Below are 20,496 nucleotides of genomic sequence, written 5' to 3' on the forward strand. Positions count from 1 at the left end.
TCTTGTTATAACTATAAGCTACTGTATACACTATGTATAGGAACTACAGTGGGGAGAACAAGTATTTGATACACTGCTGATTTTGCAGGTTTTCCTACTTACAAAGCATGTAGAGGTCTGTAATTTGTATCATAGGTACACGTCAACTGTGAGAGACAGAATCTAAAACAAAAATCCAGAAAATCACATTGTATGATTTTTAAGTAATTAATTTGCATTTTTATTGCACGACATAAGTATTGTTATTTTCTTAACTTGACTTTTGATTATTAACGTTATTGACATTTGTACTGCACTGTTGAGGGAGCTTGCAAGTTAGCTTTTCACTGCACCATTTATACCTGCTGTAAACTGTGTATGTGATGAAACAAGCAAAGTGTCAATACAGGAGTAAGATTGAATCCAGCCGCGAGCTGCCCAGTGACACAAAATAAATGCCTTTTTATGCTCGATTCGAGGCAAGCAACACTGAAGCATGCATGAGAGCACCAGCTATTCTGGACTACTGTGTGATAACTCTCTCGGTAGCCAATATGAGCAAGACCTTTAAACAGGTCAACATTCACAAAGGCGCAGGGACAAACGGATTACAAGGACTTGTAGGCAAAGCAAGCGCAGACCAACTGGCAAGTGTCTTCACTGACGTTTTCAACCTCTCCCTGACCGAGTCTGTTATACCTTTCAAACAGACCACCATTGTCTCTGTGCTCAAGAAAGTGAAGGTAACATGCCTAAATCATAGCACTCACATCAGTAGCTATGAAGTGCTTTAAAAGGCTGGTCATGGCTCAGAGCAACAGGATCCTCCCGGATACCCTAGACCCATTCTAATTCGCATACCGCCCCAACAGATCCACAGATGATGCAATCGCAATCACACTCCACACTGCCCTTTCCCACCTGGACAAAAGGAACACCTATGTGAGAATGCTGTTAATTGACTACAGCTCAGCATTCAACACCATAGCGCCCACAAAGCTCATCACTAAGCTAATGACCCTGGGACTAAACACCTCCCTCTGCAACTGGATCCTGGACTTCCTGACGGTCCGCCCCCAGGTGGTAAGTGTAGGCAACAACGCGTCTGCTTTGCTGATCCTCAACACTGGAGCCCCTCAGGGGTGTGTGCTTAGTCCCCCCCTGTACCCCCTGTTCATCCACGACTGCGTGGCCAAACGCGACTCCAACACCATCATTAAGTTTGCTGACGACACAACTGTGGTAGGCCTGATCACCGACAACGATGAGACAGCCTATAGGGAGGAGATCAGAAACCTGGCAGTGTGGTGCCAGGACAACAACCTCTCCATCAATGTGAGCAAGACAAAGGAGCTGATTGTGGACTACATAACTATAGGAAAAGGCTGTAGTGGAGCGGGTTGAGAGTTTCAAGTTCCTTGGTGTCCACATCACCAACAAACTATCATGGTCCTAACACACCAAGACAGTCATGAAGAGGGCACGACAACATCTTCTCCCCCTCTGGAGACTAAAAAGATTTGGCATGGGTCCCCAGATCCTCAAAAAGTTATACAGTTATGCACCATCGAGAGCATCCTGACCGGTTGCATCACCGCCTGGCATGGTAACAAGGTGCTACAGAGGGTAGTGCGTATGGCCCAGGACATCACTGGGGCCAAGCTTCCTGACATCCAGGACCTATATACTAGGCGGTGTCAGAGGAAATCCCCCAAAATTGTCAGACTCCAGTCACCCAAGTCATAGACTGTTTTCTCTGTGACCAAAAGGCTCTTTAACAGCTTCTAAAACCTGCTGAACAATTAACCAAATGGCCACCGGATTATTTACATTGAGCCCCCCATTCGTTTTTACACTGATGCTACTCGCTGTTTATTATCTCTGCATAGTCACTTCACCCCTACCTCCATGTACAAATTACCTCGACTAACCTGTACCCTGCACATTGACTCGGTACCCCTTATATATAGCCTTGTTATTGTTATTTTATTGTGTTTTTATTATTTTATATTGTAGTTTATTTGGTAAATATTTTAACTCTTTCTTGAACTGCACTATTGGTTAAGGGCTTGTAAGTAAGCATTTCACGGTAAGGTCTACACACGTTGTATTCGGCGCAGGTGACAAATAAAGTTTGATTTGATAAACTTTGATTTAAATAATATCAGTATTGGAGTATGTGGAATATGAAAATAATAGCATTTTGGGAATGTTTTCTGTGGCTTATCATTAGAGCTGTAAAAGTCTATCCCTACTTTGTGCCCTAATTTTTCCCTGACCCCGTGACCCGACCAGGAAAAAACTATTTTTAATTTCATGGCATATAAGTGTTCATGTACACTATAACTGGTAACTGAGCACAAATTATATTTCACAATTGAGGCCATGTGAAATTGACCAATGACGTTCCGTTGCCGTACTGTTCCGTATGTGTGGTTCTTTTGAGTTCATTAAGGCTGGCAACGTTTTGTTTGTTCCAAATGTTCCAAATGTTTCCCCTTTTCATATTGTATATTCAGCCGGGGGAAAATGTTGTTCTTCTTGACCTAAATCCCCTTTGGTAATTATTGTTTTCATTTTCAACCAGCTTGTTTTTGTTTTGTCCACGGCATGCAGACAGCAGGGCATTATGCCCACCGCTGGTTTCTAACACTGGAATGAGTCAGTCTAGATGTCTCTGTGAAGTCGGACAGTGTAAGATTTCACACCACTTACATCCTACTTAGTCGTAAGGAAGCTATGTTATGTGGTCATGCAATTTGAAAATGAATGTTTGATATTTTAAAACTATTTTACTGTCACTTTCATTGTCTGTATTTGTATCCGATGAGAAGGTCTGGTTACACAGGCAGCCCAATTCTGATCTTTTTCCACTAATTGGTCTTTTGATCAATCACGTCAGATCTTTTTCAGAGCTGATTTAATTGGTCAAAAGACCAATTAGTGGGGAAAAAAAGATCCGAATCAGGTTGCCTGTGTCGACGCAGCCTTAGTGCAAGGCAGGAACATAACCTGTTCACCCTGGGGGTCTCCAATAACCAGGTTTAAAGCACAACTGATTTTTACCACTTTCCAGGAAAAAACTGCTTGCCTTGTCCCAGGTGTAAGGGCTTAAAGAGAGCACCGGTAGCACCGTCTAACATGTAATCCACTGGGGGAGCGAGAGGCAACTACATGCTGTGTCTGCTTAAAGCAAAGGGGGTGGAGTCACAGCAGGATACATGTACGGATACCGCTGGGAGCTACCGAACCAACACGTGAAAATAGGGGATGAAATAAGAAACGGAGGCTGTCTGTATTGTGGCTCACATTATTTAATCATGCCTACACGGGCCCAGCTCACTTACGAGAAGACTTTATATTCTTCTACTACCTGTAATTTTCCTTAGAAGAGAGAAAGAGCGAGAAGATCCCAGACTTTGATGTTTTAATTAGTCATTGGGCTATCGGGGCTATACCATAATGACTCGCAGTCTCGCAGTCCCTCCCTCTAGCAGGGTTTGACTTTCCCTGCCAACGTGGGTTGACAGCTGTGAATAAATACTTGATGGAGGATCGTTGTGCTGGCATTGTGATGGGCTAGGGAGGAAGAGAATCTTGGAGTTTAATCACTGTTTATGTTTTGGTCCTCTCGCTGTCAACAGTTTTTTTTTTTTTTTTTTTTTTTTGCAAAGCTATCTTGTCTTTTTTTTTTTTTTATTTTGTATGTTTTCAAATCCCCATGCCAAAACTCTGTCTAAAAAGACAAGATGAGGGTTGTGTATGCTGTTTGCTCTGGGCTATAGCACAAAGTACTTGAGCATATTTGATGAGTTACCCAGGCATTCTCTCAGGGATTGGGGTTTAGCAATACAGGGAACAACATTAGACAACGGGTCCCAATCCAATGCATGGTAAATAAGCGTGTCCTCCCCTGAGCTTCTCTCTGGATAATGAATAAGGACTTTTAGTGGATGTCTAGGATGCCGTATCAAATGTATTTTTAACCTTTTCGTTTTGTGCCTTTAGGAAATTCATATCGACAGCTATTTATATTTCAGCCATGTTCAAATATTTAGTATGGAGCGTTATTGGTGCCACGAAAGACCCCTGTTATATTCAGCTGTTGTATCTAAATTAACAGATTGAGGTTTGCTATAATGATACCGCAACATATAGAGCCTTTTATTGTATTGATACAGGGAAAGTCCTGCGAGAGGAACTATAATTAACACACACATTCAATATTAGATGGTTCCTATATCTGTCTGGTCAGCCACTCTGTCTTAATCTCTCTTTTTCCACCTGTCCCTCACTATCTCTTTCTCTCTCCATCTCTCTCTCTCTCTCTCTCTCTCCCTCCCTCTCTCTACCCCTCTCCTTCTCTCTTTGGGAATCTAAATACATTTCTTCAGCCTCTACTTCGGCCACAAAAGAGAAGTCCTGAATATGCATTATGATGTCAGGGGACATTAGTGTTCGTGTGTACATTAATGGCCTGGGTTACCTCTGCTGCACATTTCACTAAAGTCTGTATTTTCTCTGTGTGCCTCTTCTCTCTCTCTCTCTCTCTCTCTCTCTCTCTCTCCTTTTAGTCTGGTGGCGTCTAAAGAGCCAGAGAGTCCTCGGGGGAGAGCAGTGCATCCTCCGTCACCCTCCGACTTCTTGGACAAACTCATGGGGAGAACCTCTGGCTACGATGCCAGAATTAGACCCAACTTTAAAGGTACAGTATGGGCCTACAGTTTGTTTCTGGCCAACGGTAGAACTGGCAGTTACAAGTTAAATTCAGGCCAAACATTAAATGTAACTTTCCTCTTTACCCAATGAGCAAGTCGGTTCATCCTCGGTTCATCGACTGATGGAACATATTTACATGAATATCCACAATAATACTTTCCAGAATAAAGTTTCCATATCACCCCCAAAATCCTTTCGTTATGTACCGTCTTACAAGTAACATGCAACATCACAACGTCAGGTGGCCGTTAGCTGCTGACTGAGGCCGTTAAGCTGCTGAACAGCTCCTAAAATGGAGTCAGAACAGACGGTGTTTACTCTCCCGTTTAGCCAAGAGGTCCCCTCAGTTCTACTGTTTACCATACTGCTGGCCAGGCCCAGGGTCCGACTGCCTCCAGCCCTGGCCCTGTCTCTCATGGCAGAGGCCTGGCATTGGAATGGGAGTTAGCAGAATGGTCTGTCTGGAAGTAAAAGACACGTTCTGTTTCTGTTTGTCACTTTTTAGCTTGGCAAACACAGGGATACGAGTCAGATTGGAGTTGTCGTGACTACCCAAAAAGAAGTAGGAGTAGAAGGCCGTCCACGAAAGCTTGCCATCACACTCTGTTCTGAGCTGTCCTGATTGACATCATGTAGGCCATGTTCAATACAATGAGTAAAGAAAGTGTCCATGATAGGATGCTTGTGATAAGGCCATGGTCTAGAGAAGGGTTTGTTAGCCAATCAAATTGGGATTCAGCTGAAAAATAGGACCATCGACAGGGTATGTGATCTATCAGTTGTGGTTGCCACATGTGGCCACATCCATCCACACATTTGAGCAGGAAGGGGAAATGGGATGGAGTGGTCAGTGGAGTGTTCAGTTGGACCGGCAGAGAGAAACACACACACACACAGCAAAGTGAAAAACCCACACTCTCCCTTATCTCTCCTTTTGTCATCATTGTCGATGACAGTGTCACAGAACGCAGAAAGCCACGGGAATACGGATCGCCCGGCTCTGCTTGACAACTAGACTCCTAGGAAAAAAATATACCTGTCATGTATGATTTTACATGCACTAACCACTTACTGACATCACTGTATATGCTGCTCCAAGTGTATTGCTGTTTCTATTGTAGTGTAGAAAGCATGGCCACAGTTTCTATGCTGGTCACGTACAGTAATGCAACAGTGAAAGGACTTTGTCCTTAAGACATGCCAATCATCTTGAATGGAAAAATGTGAAATTATGAAATGAAAATGACTGCTAATGTTGTAAAAGCACATCATGTTGTCAGATGTCAATGATACAGATGTAGGATCTTAATCTGAGCCAGTTTGCTACAGCAGGGAAATAATCCTGCTGCAACAGGAAATGTGAATTATTGTGTGGATTTATAATACATGGACATTTTTGTAGGGGTTTAGACATTTTTCTTAAGGGAAAATCAAGTCTGACATTTTGGTAACACTTCACTTGACACCCAGCGTCATAACATGTTGTCACATGGTCATAACCATATGATAATATGTCATAACAGCTGACATAACTTGTCATAACACTGTCATGACACGTACTGTATATTTAGACCTGTTGTGACATGTATTGCATTGTATGTCTGGTTAAGACACCTACATGATGTGTCAAAACCTACAACACAAGGCAAAAACATTCCATTACACCATAGTTTGTTATATAACATTTCCTGACATGTAATATTGAATTATCATTGTAATTGCGTACAAATTGATGTCGGACATGCGCCTACCACAATGCTCTGTTGCTGATGAGTGGGATAAATGCAGGAGCAGGACAAGACACCCTCCTTTTGACTGATGACTTTTCGCAGTCCAAGTAAAGTGACACAGGACAAAGTTATTCAAAATATGATGGGAAAAAAACATGACTGAAAATAATGAATTACAACAGCAACAAAGGACTTAAGAAACAAACTTTCAAACGAAAGGAAACTTCTTGGCAGAGACAAAACACATTTGAAGAACTACAAGTTTTACATTTCCTGCATTGTGGGAAAGTTTTCCTGCAACAGCTGATCAAATTAAGATCCCACATCTGTAGGTTAGCATGGATTTTGTTTTGAGGGGAAAAATAGATCATTTATCAAGAATGGGAAGTAGATTAAGATATATGAATGCCTCCAGGGCTACAAGGCTGTGCAAGGATCTATTTTATTACATCATGTATAAGGCCATCGTGGCATGGGTTTGATGGAACCACAGTTTTAAATATTCATGGAGGGGTTTAAGTGAAGAGCCATGTTTCTCAAAGACATTGAATAATCCCTGTATATGTGTTTCTATGCTTACATGTTTTAAACTACTTTGAAGCTATATCATATTTCCTAATGCTATTTTCCTCTGTCTAGGTCCTCCTGTGAATGTATCATGCAACATATTCATCAACAGCTTTGGCTCCATAGCTGAGACTACAATGGTACGTATATATTCATGCATTCATATAAATACATTTACTGCCTTCATTCCAGTCAATGTCAAACACATATATTTGAAAGCCAATGAATTCCAAAGGGTAGCATTGCCAAACGATGACAAACTACGTGACAGGGTGGGGGTAGTGTGTGTGTAACATGGGGTAGTGTGTGTTTCGCGTGCCAGCGTGTTACCAGCTCACTTTGTCTCACACACAAACACACACACACACACACACACACACACACACTGATAATGTGGACGAGGAAACATCATAACGCAGCGTGTTTCCCGGGCCAAGCATCTGTCAGACCTCTTCTCCACTCTCTCCTGGGGAGAATCTCTTAAGTAAGAATCCATTTCCCTTCCTCTCCCACTGAACGGATGAATTGAACAAGCACCATTAAGCTATTACTGAGGGTACTTTACTGAAACAATAAACATCCCCCTTATTAAGATATTGTTTTATAAGAGGGTGTTTACTATTTAAATGAGATCATGAACATGCCTGATGGAAACGTTGTTCCTTAAAGAGGAAGGTGTTATTTTAACATGCGTCTGTGACGTGGATCAGAGATGAAGTTGATGGGTTTGGATGGGGAATGGAGTTAAAGGACTAGACAATGGATCCCCTGGAGCAAGGCTTTGAATGACTACTGAAAGGCACAGACACAATGGCATAGGCACGCATGCACACACTCTCACACACACCACACACAGTGGATGTGAAGAGGGGACATCTGCGTCAGTCTGCCAGGGTTAACTTTGCAGTGACGCGTCCACTTGTCACTCAAACACTCACACACACACACACACACACACACACACAAAGCCCTGTCGCCTGCCTCCCCGTCCCAATCTGAATAAGTCATAGCCTCAGGGAGCTGACACACAGGCTTACAAGTCATTACCAGTGATGAGACGAGCAGGACACACACACACCACTGCGAGGCTTCCTGCTTTATAGATACCCAAACAGCAGGCACCTCACAAATCATTCAGCAATTACAGAACTACCTTAGGAACCACAGACCCAGTGGTGGTTGTAGAAGTAGAGATCTCTCTATCTTTCCCTCAAGATGAAATAATCAATACACCCAAATGGAATGTGGTCAGTGAAGCTGGACGTAAAGATGATTTAAAAGACAAATTGGCTTGAAGTGGTTCTTGGGCTCTGGGACGTTTCTTATGAGTCGATGTAGATGGAAATGTTTTTACTACGACCCATAAAGGATTAGAATTGTCTCACTGGCTTTGACTCTGTTTTGCAAGTCTATAATGAGAAGTGACATGCATATGAGTGATTTAGTTTTTATAATGTGGTGTTTGTATGAGTACCCCTTCATGGGGTGTACAAAGATGCCAAATGATGATGAAGTCATCTGAAGCTAGGTGAGAAAACAGAAGTGAACACAAATCCTTCCATTTCTTAGCATTAGGCATCATTTGGGATTAATGGAGGGACTTCAGAGTCCAGTGTGGCTGTGGGGGTAGAGGGGATGTGCAGTGAAGGACAGAGGGGCCATGCTGGAGAGAAAGGAAAACAATTGAGAGAGAAAAAGACAGGAGAGGGGGATCATTCTCCTCCTTATGTCACCGCTGGTTTAGAGAGGCTCAGGGGCAGCAGCAGCCCTACTCCCACCATCACCATCTGTCCTCCTCCACACACAGGGAGATGATGTAACATTGGTCGGAGGAGGGAGGGAGGGAGGGAGGGAGGGAGGGAGGGAGGGAGGGAGGGAGGGAGGGAGGGAGGGAGGGAGGGAGGGAGGGAGGGAGGGAGGGAGGGAGGGAGGGAGGGAGGGAGGGAGGGGGAATTTACTGAAGAGCACTAAGGCCTGACCCGTAAGGCGTTGCTCATGGCCCATCACAGGGAAAAGGTTTCATTCAGAGATAGACCGAGAGTGGGTGGGTTAAGTCTGTTTGAGCTACAAGGAGAGAGTGGATTGGAGAATTCTGTTAGAGACTTACAAGGGAGACATACAAAAATTTGATGTATTCCTTTCTGGGTCTGATTTGATTAGATTAGATTTGAAAAGGACTCTGACACTGTGTGGCTCTGATTCCTTCGCAGCAAGCAGCAGACCAGACGACAAGCCTTTCTGACTGTGACATAACTTCTGATAGCACAGTGCTGCTTTGACATGGGGATTGAACTGCTGTCAGTGATGGATGGAAACATTGTGTCATAGAGTACAAAGGGGAGGCTACACACTGCCACGTCTTATTTACTATGGCGTGTGTGTGTGTGTGTGTGTGTGTGTGTGTGTGTGTGTGTGTGTGTGTGTGTGTGTGTGTGTGTGTGTGTGTGTGTGTGTGTGTGTGTGTGTGGTGTGTGTCCATCCTCCCCTCTCATCTCAACCAACGAGGGTTGGTTTGACAGATCAGATCTGAGATTAAAGCTCAGTGGTCAATCCTATAGTACCAAGCTATAGTGACCACATTAAAGATGGTGGCGTGGTGTGTTCATGTTGGAACACTGCATCAATCTAGGTAACATAATTCAAAAAATACCCATCAAAAGCCATCAGTTCAAGCTAGAGATATCAGTTTCTTTGCATGGGCTGCGTCTCAATCCTCCGCATCCACTTATGTCGGCCTTCCGCATCTGTGTCCATGTGGCACTGAAGGAGACAAGCCCTCTTGCCGCACCTTTCTGGCGCTTTTCCTGTTGGGAGGCTAATGGAGCCCAGCTGAGGGTAATGAGTCAATCAAGTGTGTGATTGGCTGGACAATCAGCCCCAACTGTTTATTAGCCTGCTGTTGTTGCTCCCATTTGCTCGTAGCAGACATGTTGGGGCTGAAAGGCTCAGTTTAAGATTGCCTTTGTTATTTGTAAGCATTTCTGTTGGTCAATTATGGATTAAAACCTAGTTTTACTCTGCCTCACTGAGCCTCTCCCCAGACTTTGTCACAGTCCAAAAAAAAACATCAATATTTCCTGAGCTGTCTTATCTTCTAGATATACTGTAGGACAGTCACCCCGAAACCTTATTCCTTATGTTTTTACTTTGTTTTGCCATTTCTGAACGTGTTACTCAATGTGTTTCTGTGGGCTATAGTAGTAAAGGAAATAGTAGAACCCCCCCCCCCCTCCAAAGGTTTAGACTTTTAGAGGTTATTAGGAGCGTTTACCATGCAGCAACCACATGGACAAAACACACACTGTGTTAAGGACACCTACTCTTTCCATCAAGTAGACTGACCAGGTGAATACAGATTAAAGCTATTGATCCCTTATTGATGTCACTTGTTAAATCCACCAATCAGTATAGAGGAAGGGGAGGAGACAGGTTAAAGAAGGATTTTTTTTTTTTTTACTTGAGACATGGATTGTGTGCCATTCAGAGGGTGAATTGAATGGGGTAAGGTAGTAGGTGCCAGACGTAGCGGTTTGAGTGTGTCAGGAATTGCAACGCTGCTGGGTTTTTTCACACTCAACAGTTTCCTGTGTGTATCAAGAATGGTCCACCACCCAAAGGACATCTAGCCAACTTGACACAACAGTGGGAAGCATTGGAGTCAACACGGGCCAGCATCCCTGTGGAACGCTTTTGACACCTTGTAGAGTCAATGCCTCAACGTATTGAGGCTGTTCTGAGGGCAAAACTCAATTATAGGAAGCCATTCCTAATGTTTTTTACACTCAGTGTATATGATGTCATGCTACATAAGTCGAGGTTTGCATCATCAGTTGAGTTCTGGAATCGACCACATCTAGCAACATGTGCCCTAGCTTACAACCATGAAAGTATGGTTGGCTTGTTTGTTATGATAGGGCACATGTTTTCCCTGACCATGTGACCTGACCTGGAAAAACTCCTGGCCCTAGTTAGGATTGATTTGCTCTTTGACTTCTTTCCTTAAGTTAAGTGTTGTTAATTCAGGTCAGCAGTTCAATCTGTGAGTGCTGTGCCTTCCAGTCAGTCATCAAAGTCAGTGATGCAGTGACATAGGAGGCTTCCCAGGAGAGAGTTCCACTGTGTCTGGTGGTTCTACTGTGTCCGGTGGTTCTTCCTGCTTATACCACAGATTACCAGTGCTCCACTAAACCCGTATGTGCTGCTGTGCCCACAGCCATGAGCCGTGGTCCTCACTGGGACACATACATGGAAAGGCGCTCACAACGATAGCAGAGGTATGTAGGGAGTTGTGGTTGAGGGGGTATTGGGTACCTAGAGTGACATGGTCACATGGTAGACTAGAGTCACGTGGTAGACTAGAGTGACATGGTCACATGGTAGACTAGAGTCATGTGGTAGACTAGAGCCATAGAGTCACGTGGTAGACTAGAGCCATAGAGTCACGTGGTAGACTAGAGCCATAGAGTCACGTGGTAGACTAGAGCCATAGAGTCACGTGGTAGACTAGAGCCATAGAGTCACGTGGTAGACTAGAGCCATAGAGTGACGTGGTAGACTAGAGTGACGTGGTAGACTAGAGTCACAGAGTCACGTGGTAGACTAGAGCCATAGAGTCACGTGGTAGACTAGAGCCATAGAGTCACGTGGTAGAATAGAGCCATAGAGTCACGTGGTAGACTAGAGCCATAGAGTCACGTGGTAGACTAGAGCCATAGAGTCACGTGGTAGACTAGAGCCATAGAGTCACGTGGTAGACTAGAGCCATAGAGTCACATGGTAGACTAGAGTCACGTGGTAGACTAGAGTCACAGTCACGTGGTAGATTAGAGTCACAGTCATGTGGTAGACTAGAGTCACAGAGTCATGTGGTAGACTAGAGTCAGTCACGTGGTAGACTAGAGTCAGAGTCACGTGGTAGACTCGTCACATGGTAGACTAGAGTCACAGTGTCACGTGGTAGACTAGTCACGTGGTAGACTAGTCACGTGGTAGACTAGAGTCACGTGGTAGACTAGAGTCACAGAGTCACGTGGTAGACTAGAGTCACGTGGTAGACTAGAGTCACGTGGTAGACTAGTCATGTGGTAGACTAGTCACGTGTTAGACTAGAGTCACATGGTAGACTAGAGTCACGTGGTAGACTAGAGTCACGTGGTAGACTAGAGTCACAGTCACATGGTAGACTAGAGTCACGTGGTAGACTAGAGTCACATGGTAGACTAGAGTCACAGTCACGTGGTAGACTAGAGTCACGTGGTAGACTAGAGTCACGTGGTAGACTAGAGTCACAGAGTCACATGGTAGACTAGAGTCACAGAGTCACATGGTAGACTAGAGTCACAGAGTCACGTGGTTGACTAGAGTCACGTGGTAGACTAGAGTCACATGGTAGACTAGAGTCACAGAGTCACGTGGTAGACTAGAGTCACGTGGTAGACTAGAGTCACGTGGTAGACTAGAGTCACGTGGTAGACGAGTCACATGGTAGACTAGAGTCACAGAGTCACATGGTAGACTAGAGTCACAGAGTCACGTGGTTGACTAGAGTCACGTGGTAGACTAGAGTCACATGGTAGACTAGAGTCACGTGGTAGACTAGAGTCACGTGGTAGACGAGTCACAGAGTCACGTGGTAGACTAGAGTCACGTGGTAGACTAGAGTCACGTGGTAGACGAGTCACATGGTAGACTAGAGTCACAGAGTCACATGGTAGACTAGAGTCACAGAGTCACGTGGTTGACTAGAGTCACGTGGTAGACTAGAGTCACATGGTAGACTAGAGTCAAAGAGTCACGTGGTAGACTAGAGTCACGTGGTAGACTAGAGTCACGTGGTAGACTAGAGTCACGTGGTAGACTAGAGTCACGTGGTAGACTAGAGTCACGTGGTAGACGAGTCACATGGTAGACTAGTCACAGAGTCACGTGGTAGACGAGAGTCACGTGGTAGACGAGAGTCACGTGGTAGACGAGAGTCACGTGGTAGGTGAGAGTCACGTGGTAGGCGAGAGTCACGTGGTAGGCGAGAGTCACGTGGTAGGCGAGTCACAGAGTCACGTGGTAGACTAGAGTCACGTGGTAGACTAGAGTCACATGGTAGACTAGAGTCACAGTCACGTGGTAGACTAAAGTCACGTGGTAGACTAAAGTCACGTGGTAGACTAGAGTCACTTGGTAGACTAGAGTCACATGGTAGACTAGAGTCACATGGTAGACTAGAGTCACGTGGTAGACTAGAGTCACGTGGTAGACTAGAGTCACGTGGTAGACTAGAGTCACGTGGTAGACTAGAGTCACGTGGTAGACTAGAGTCACGTGGTAGACTAGAGTCACGTGGTAGACTAGAGTCACGTGGTAGACTAGAGTCACGTGGTAGACTATAGTCACAGGGTAGACTATAGTCACAGGGTAGACTAGAGTCACGTGGTAGATTAGAGTCACAGAGTCACGTGGTAGACTAGAGTCACAGTCACATGGTAGACTAGAGTCACGTGGTAAACTAGAGTCAGAGTCACATGGTAGACTAGAGTCACGTGGTAGACTAGAGTCAGAGTCATGCGGTAGACTAGAGTCAGAGTCACATGGTAGACTAGAGTCACGTCATAGATTAGAGTTACATGGGGTTTCTAGAAGAACATCTTAAACAAAAGTGGAGACTGTGTCAGTGTCATGTCAGACAAGTATACCATAGGACCTCAAGGGGCCCGTATAGACTACAGTATGTGTACCATAGGACCTCAAGGGGCCCATATAGACTACAGTATGTGTACCATAGGACCTCAAGGGGCCCATATAGACTACAGTATGTGTACCATAGGACCTCAAGGGGCCCGTATAGACTACAGTATGTGTACCATAGGACCTCAAGGGGCCCGTATAGACTACAGTATGTGTACCATAGGACCTCAAGGGGCCCATATAGACTACAGTATGTGTACCATAGGACCTCAAGGGGCCCGTATAGACTACAGTATGTGTACCATAGGACCTCAAGGGGCCCATATAGACCACAGTATGTGTACCATAGGACCTCAAGGGGCCCGTATAGACTACAGTATGTGTACCATAGGACCTCAAGGGGCCCATATAGGCCACAGTATGTGTACCATAGGACCTCAAGGGGCCCATATAGACTACAGTATGTGTACCATAGGACCTCAAGGGGCCCATATAGACTACAGTATGTGTACCATAGGACCTCAAGGGGCCCATATAGACTACAGTATGTTTACCATAGGACCTCAAGGGGCCCGTATAGACTACAGTATGTGTACAATAGGACCTCAAAGGGCCCATATAGACTACAGTATGTTAGTGTGTCTCTATAAGAAGGACTAGAGATGGACTGAGTATTGCAGAAAAATGTGGGACGATCACCGCTGCTAGATATTTCCTGTCCGCCATCACAGATTAGAGAAAAAAGGATGTTTGAATAAGCGACGAAATCGCACAGCTTTTCGCGAGCACCAGTGTCAGTTCAATGAAAAGTGAACTCCCAAATGTGAGGTGTGTTACCCTGTTCAGTCTGTCTGTGTCAGAGAGCGGGAGAGAGCAGGCTCAGTGTCATTATTCATGATCAGCTGCTGAACGAATACACATTGTGGAACTACCGTTAGTAACTGATTTGGGATCAGCTCTCCCTAGCCGAGTGCTAACATTAACCATTATGAAAACGAACAACTACACAGGCCCTTGGACCATGAACAAAACAAACACCGTCATGCCTAATCAAACCTATCCCAATTTTCCCAGCTGTTCTTCTCAGTGGTCTGTCTGTCTTTTCAGCTCTGAACGAGCTCAAGTGAATAGATATTGTCATTCCCGTTAAAGTGATGAGTGCTAATGGTAATAGTGCACCATATGTTTGATAGCAGGAGAGCTGCTGTACCGACGTTGTCTCCGAACAGCAGATGCCTTCAGATGGGATATGTCAGTCCTTTTCTTTCCAATGCACTTTATGTAACATCTACTCTAAATGTTCATGTAAAATCTAATAAAAGCGTTTTCACCCGGCTGAGGTAGACAAGATATGTAATTACAGCTTGGTATTTGCTCAGCAACACTGGTAAAAAAAAAAAGGCCATTTAGATTGATGTATCCCCTAAAATGAAGTATGATTTTTTTTTTTTTAAATATATCACCTAGTTGAAAACATATCACCTAAACAGATGTTTATTGTTGGAGCATTCATTAAAACATTTTTAACCTGAAGTGCCTTTAGGGCATGTCAATTTTGACAGGGCTTTTCCCCCTATGGAACATCAAATCTGTGCAGTACTATACATGAATTCAACTGGACAGGGCATGGGCCGTACACTGCAACATGGACTATGGGGAATCGGACGTAGAGATGTAAGGGACATTTTTAAGAAGCAAATCCCTATAAAGCATCAGCTTTATTAGAAAGCCCAGGTGGCGTGTGGCTAAGTGACCGTGATGACAGCACAGAGAACAGGGAAAGGAACTGAAAGAATAGGGGAGTTGATCCCGGAAGCACCAGAGGCATCCGACGCATCTGCGCCCCGGGTCCCCACCATATGGGGACTTCATGGTCCTCTCTGCCTTGGTTCATTGATGTCAGCACTCTGAACATCAGCAGGAACCACCAGGACCGTAGAGGGGAGGATACAGTACTGACTTTGGGTCCCCAAAGTGTCACCACCATATGCGGACTTCGCGCCCCTGTAGGTGCCCCTATGCCTGGTTCAGTGGTGCCTGCTCCATGAGCATCAGCTGGGACCACGAGGACCCTAAACTCAGACCTCTGGGGGAATGTGATGAATGCAGAGGGGCAGGACACAGTACTGTAGCTCAGTGTACCATGTTAAAACCCTGCAGTCAACTGCAAATCACAACCTGTCACTAATTCCCTACTCCTCTTGCTCCCTCTCCCCTCTCCCTCACTCCCTCTCTCCTCTCCCTTCCTCCCTCCCTCTCCCCTCTCCCTCGCTCCCTCTCCCTCTCCCCTCTCCCTCCCTCCATCCACTAGGACTACAGAGTGAACATCTTCCTCCGTCAAAAGTGGAACGACCCCAGGTTAGCGTACACAGAGTACCCTGACGGTTCTCTGGACCTGGACCCCTCTATGTTGGACTCTATCTGGAAACCTGACTTGTTCTTCGCCAACGAGAAAGGGGCCCATTTCCACGAAGTCACCACAGACAACAAGCTGTTAAGAATATTCAAGAACGGCAACGTCCTCTATTCTATACGGTGAGTGTGTACAGTATGGATCCCACTAACACCCGTTTCACATTATAATACCTAACTTAGCCAAAATGGGCTGGCTCGGATAATTCCATCAACTATGGTGGATTCATTACCAGGCTAGCTCAGTACAGCTTGGTTTGGCTCAGCTCAGTTTGGCTCAGTAGTGTGAAAAACCCTCAAGAGGTGTGGGCCTACGCATCATCAAATGACCATCTTACGTTGATACATCAATCACATAATCAGACTATAGGTCCGTTGAATGGCCCGTAACTCACGCCGAGTCTTATCCCAGCTCGAAACATTCAATCCACCACACTCTTCAGAATAAAAGGTGCTATCTAGAATCTAAAAGGGTTCGTCCGCTGTCCCCATAGGAGAACCCTTTTGAACAATTTTTTGGGGTTCCAGGTAAAACCCTGTTCGTTCCATGTAGAACCCTATTGAGTTCTATGTAGAACATGGAACCCAAAAGAGTGCTACCTGGAACCTGGAACTAAAAAGGGTTCTCCTATGAGGACAGTTGAAGAACTCTTTTGGAACCCTTTTTTTTTGCCACACCCTCAATTAAGCTGGGACACTTCTCATCTTCTGTCATTAAACATAAAGCCAGAACGGGGGGTGTCACAATGTTGTGTAAATCTCAAGGTGGAGCGGTGAATTGTTGAAAGCCTTGAGTTGACGGCATCAGTCGGGTTGAGTTATGGAGTTGTGTAGTGGCGGGGCCGTAGAAAAGCTGTGATGGAAGGCTGAGAGGATATGACACGACGGAACGGAGGGATCCCATCGGCCATGGAGTCCGTCCGCAGCCTGGCGCCTCCGGGGTGGAGGACGTAATTAAAACCGTCAGCCTTCTTCGTTTTGTCTCTATCCTTTTGCTCATTCTTTCATTCCCTCTCCTCCAACTGGATGCCTCTCTCTCCATCCTTCTCATCTCTCTGCCTCGCTCTTTCTCTCCTCTCCCTTCTTTTTCCTCTCGCTCTCTTTCTTTTTCCTCTCTCTCTCTCTCTCTCCTCTCTTTCTCTCTCTCCTCACCAGCGATTTGCAGCACTACTGGTTCAACACTGAGCCAAGTTTACTTGACACTTGACAGGATTTGTCCAGGCATGATACATGTGAATGTACACTTAGGAAAAAAAGGGGGTTCTTCGGCTGCCCCCATAGGAAAGCCTTTTTGGGATCCAAGTAGAACTATTATGGGTTCCATGTTGAACCCTCTGTGTAAAGGGTTCTACATGTAACTCAAAAGGGTTCTACTTGGAACCAAAATGGTTCTACCTGGAACCAAAAGGGTTCTTCGAAGGGTTCTTCTATTAGGACAGCTGAAGAACCCTTTTAGATATCACCTTTTTTTCCTACGAGTGTAGGTTAGGCTGGACAATGTTGAATTACTGTTTGATGGATGCCCCGCCTCACTTTTCTCAACACCCCAATTTAAAAAAAAAAAACGAATAATCAGATGTGTTATTTTTTGGCCAATATATGCTCTGTTTATAATGCACTGTCCACTCTTTTTTGTGGATTTCCCAAGAGACCAAACCGACTCAGACCACTCGCTCAGATCATGTTCGAGCTTCGGATTGGACAGTGAAACACACACGCTGACACCTGAAGTCGACGTGCAAATGTTTAATTTCTCTCTAATGCCAAAGGATAGTAACATCTCATCCTTTGTTCTTGGAATCTCTCTCATGCCTTCAAGGCTGAAGCCTGCGCAAATTCCTACTATTTATGTGTCCAGGTTAAACGTGGGACGTCCCTCATTATAAACAAACAGTTGGTTAAATTCATGGTTATTGCATCGGAGATCAGGGCATTCATCAGCAAAGACGCAGTGCAAGCTGATAGTATTTTGGACAGCCAAATTGAAGTCAAATTGATTGATGAAATCGATGTGTGTGAGCTGAATGGCGATTTATAACTTACTACTGGTAGTACCGGTAAAATGTAAGTACCGATAACACCACGACGGAATGCGTTTGAAGTGATGATGCGCCGTCAAGAACAGCTAGCACGTCGAACAAAGTGCATCGCCAGTGGCACGCACACACTTCGTGCAGATCAGCAGGTGGGGGATATTCCTGGCAGCCAGAGGAGACAGTCGAAGGAGGAGGCGGTGAGAAGTTACTGGGCTTGCATTTGGTCACGTTTGATCTATGTAGATTGATGCTTCTATTTGTGCATGTATGTATTTTTTTTAATGATGATGAAAGGTTACAGTGCCTTGCGAAAGTATTCGGCCCCCTTGAACTTTGCGACCTTTTGCCACATTTCAGGCTTCAAACATAAAGATATAAAACTGTATTTTTTGTGAAGAATCAACAACAAGTGGGACACAATCATGAAGTGGAACGACATTTATTGGATATTTCAAACTTTTTAACAAATCAAAAACTGAAAAATTGGGCGTGCAAAATTATTCAGCCCCTTTACTTTCAGTGCAGCAAACACTCTCCAGAAGTTCAGTGAGGATCTCTGAATGATCCAATGTTGACCTAAATGACTAATGATGATAAATATAATCCACCTGTGTGTAATCAAGTCTCCGTATAAATGCACCTGCACTGTGATAGTCTCAGAGGTCCGTTAAAAGCGCAGAGAGCATCATGAAGAACAAGGAACACACCAGGCAGGTCCGAGATACTGTTGTGAAGAAGTTTAAAGCTGGATTTGGATACAAAAAGATTTCCCAAGCTTTAAACATCCCAAGGAGCACTGTGCAAGCGATAATATTGAAATGGAAGGAGTATCAGACCACTGCAAATCTACCAAGACCTGGCCGTCCCTCTAAACTTTCAGCTCATACAAGGAGAAGACTGATCAGAGATGCAGCCAAGAGGCCCATGATCACTCTGGATGAACTGCAGAGATCTACAGCTGAGGTGGGAGACTGTCCATAGGACAACAATCAGTCGTATATTGCACAAATCTGGCCTTTATGGAAGAGTGGCAAGAAGAAAGACATTTCTTAAAGATATCCATAAAAAGTGTTGTTTAAAGTTTGCCACAAGCCACCTGGGAGACACACCAAACATGTGGAAGAAGGTGCTCTGGTCAGATGAAACCAAAATTGAACTTTTTGGCAACAATGCAAAACGTTATGTTTGGCGTAAAAGCAACACAGCTCATCACCCTGAACACCCTATCCCCACTGTCAAACATGGTGGTGGCAGCATCATGGTTTGGGCCAGCTTTTCTTCAGCAGGGACAGGGAAGATGGTTAAAATTGATGGGAAGATGGATGGAGCCAAATACAGGACCATTCTGGAAGAAAACCTGATGGAGTCTGCAAAAGACCTGAGACTGGGACGGAGATTTGTCTTCCAACAAGACAATGATCCAAAACATAAAGCAAAATCTACAATGGAATGGTTCAAAAATAAACATATCCAGGTGTTAGAATGGCCAAGTCAAAGTCCAGACCTGAATCCAATTGAGAATCTGTGGAAAGAACTGAAAACTGCTGTTCACAAATGCTCTCCATCCAACCTCACTGAGCTCGAGCTGTTTTGCAAGGAGGAATGGGAAAAAATTTCAGTCTCTCGATGTTCAAAACTGATAGAGACATACCCCAAGCGACTTACAGCTGTAATCGCAGCAAAAGGTGGCGCTACAAAGTATTAACTTAAGGGGGCTGAATAATTTTGCACGCCCAATTTTTCAGTTTTTGATTTGTTAAAAAAGTTTGAAATATCCAATAAATGTCGTTCCACTTCATGATTGTGTCCCACTTGTTGTTGATTCTTCACAAAAAAATACAGTTTTATATCTTTATGTTTGAAGCCTGAAATGTGGCAAAAGGTCGCAAAGTTCAAGGGGGCCGAATACTTTCGCAAGGCACTGTATACTGTATGGCTGGATTGATGTATTTTATCCACTGCTACATTCATTTGGTAGACCTAACTTGATTGATCCTCTTTCTACAAGGCCTACTAGTCTATGAGAGGCCTAATCATATGTGTGTGAATATTTTGTTAACGCCTCGGCTATAGAGATGCATTAAGGTAATGAACTCATTTGAATTTGATTACAGTTATTTACAGTTAATCATTCTTGAATTTGTTAGGCTATACAATTAAGCAGATGAATGCACTGATAAAACATTCATACATTCATCACTTTATTTTTTTCAATCATATTTGAATATGCCAGAATATTGCATTCTATTATACATCCTATGTGAATAATGTTCATTAAATGTTAATTTGTGTATTAATAATGCTAATCTGATAATCAGTCTGAAATTGAATATTTTGCGTATTGTTCATGCCCATATAGCCTAGGACAATGTGGT

The 20,496-nt window shown here is 44.3% G+C and overlaps 1 protein-coding gene across 1 annotated transcript in view; it reads left to right on the forward strand.

Annotated features, from left to right (window-relative positions):
• The window catches only part of LOC112232019 (glycine receptor subunit alpha-3-like), a 100,506-nt gene that overhangs the window by 43,502 nt on the left and 36,508 nt on the right, over window positions 1–20,496 (forward strand). The window contains exons 2-4 of the mRNA XM_024398815.2: window positions 4,554–4,684; window positions 7,068–7,135; window positions 15,985–16,208. Coding sequence (XP_024254583.1) covers window positions 4,554–4,684; window positions 7,068–7,135; window positions 15,985–16,208 — 423 coding nt within the window. The remainder of the gene's footprint in view (window positions 1–4,553; window positions 4,685–7,067; window positions 7,136–15,984; window positions 16,209–20,496) is intronic.

The sequence above is a fragment of the Oncorhynchus tshawytscha genome, linkage group LG34 (genome assembly GCF_018296145.1).
Source record: "Oncorhynchus tshawytscha isolate Ot180627B linkage group LG34, Otsh_v2.0, whole genome shotgun sequence".
In the NCBI taxonomy this organism is placed as follows: Eukaryota; Metazoa; Chordata; class Actinopteri; order Salmoniformes; family Salmonidae; genus Oncorhynchus; species Oncorhynchus tshawytscha.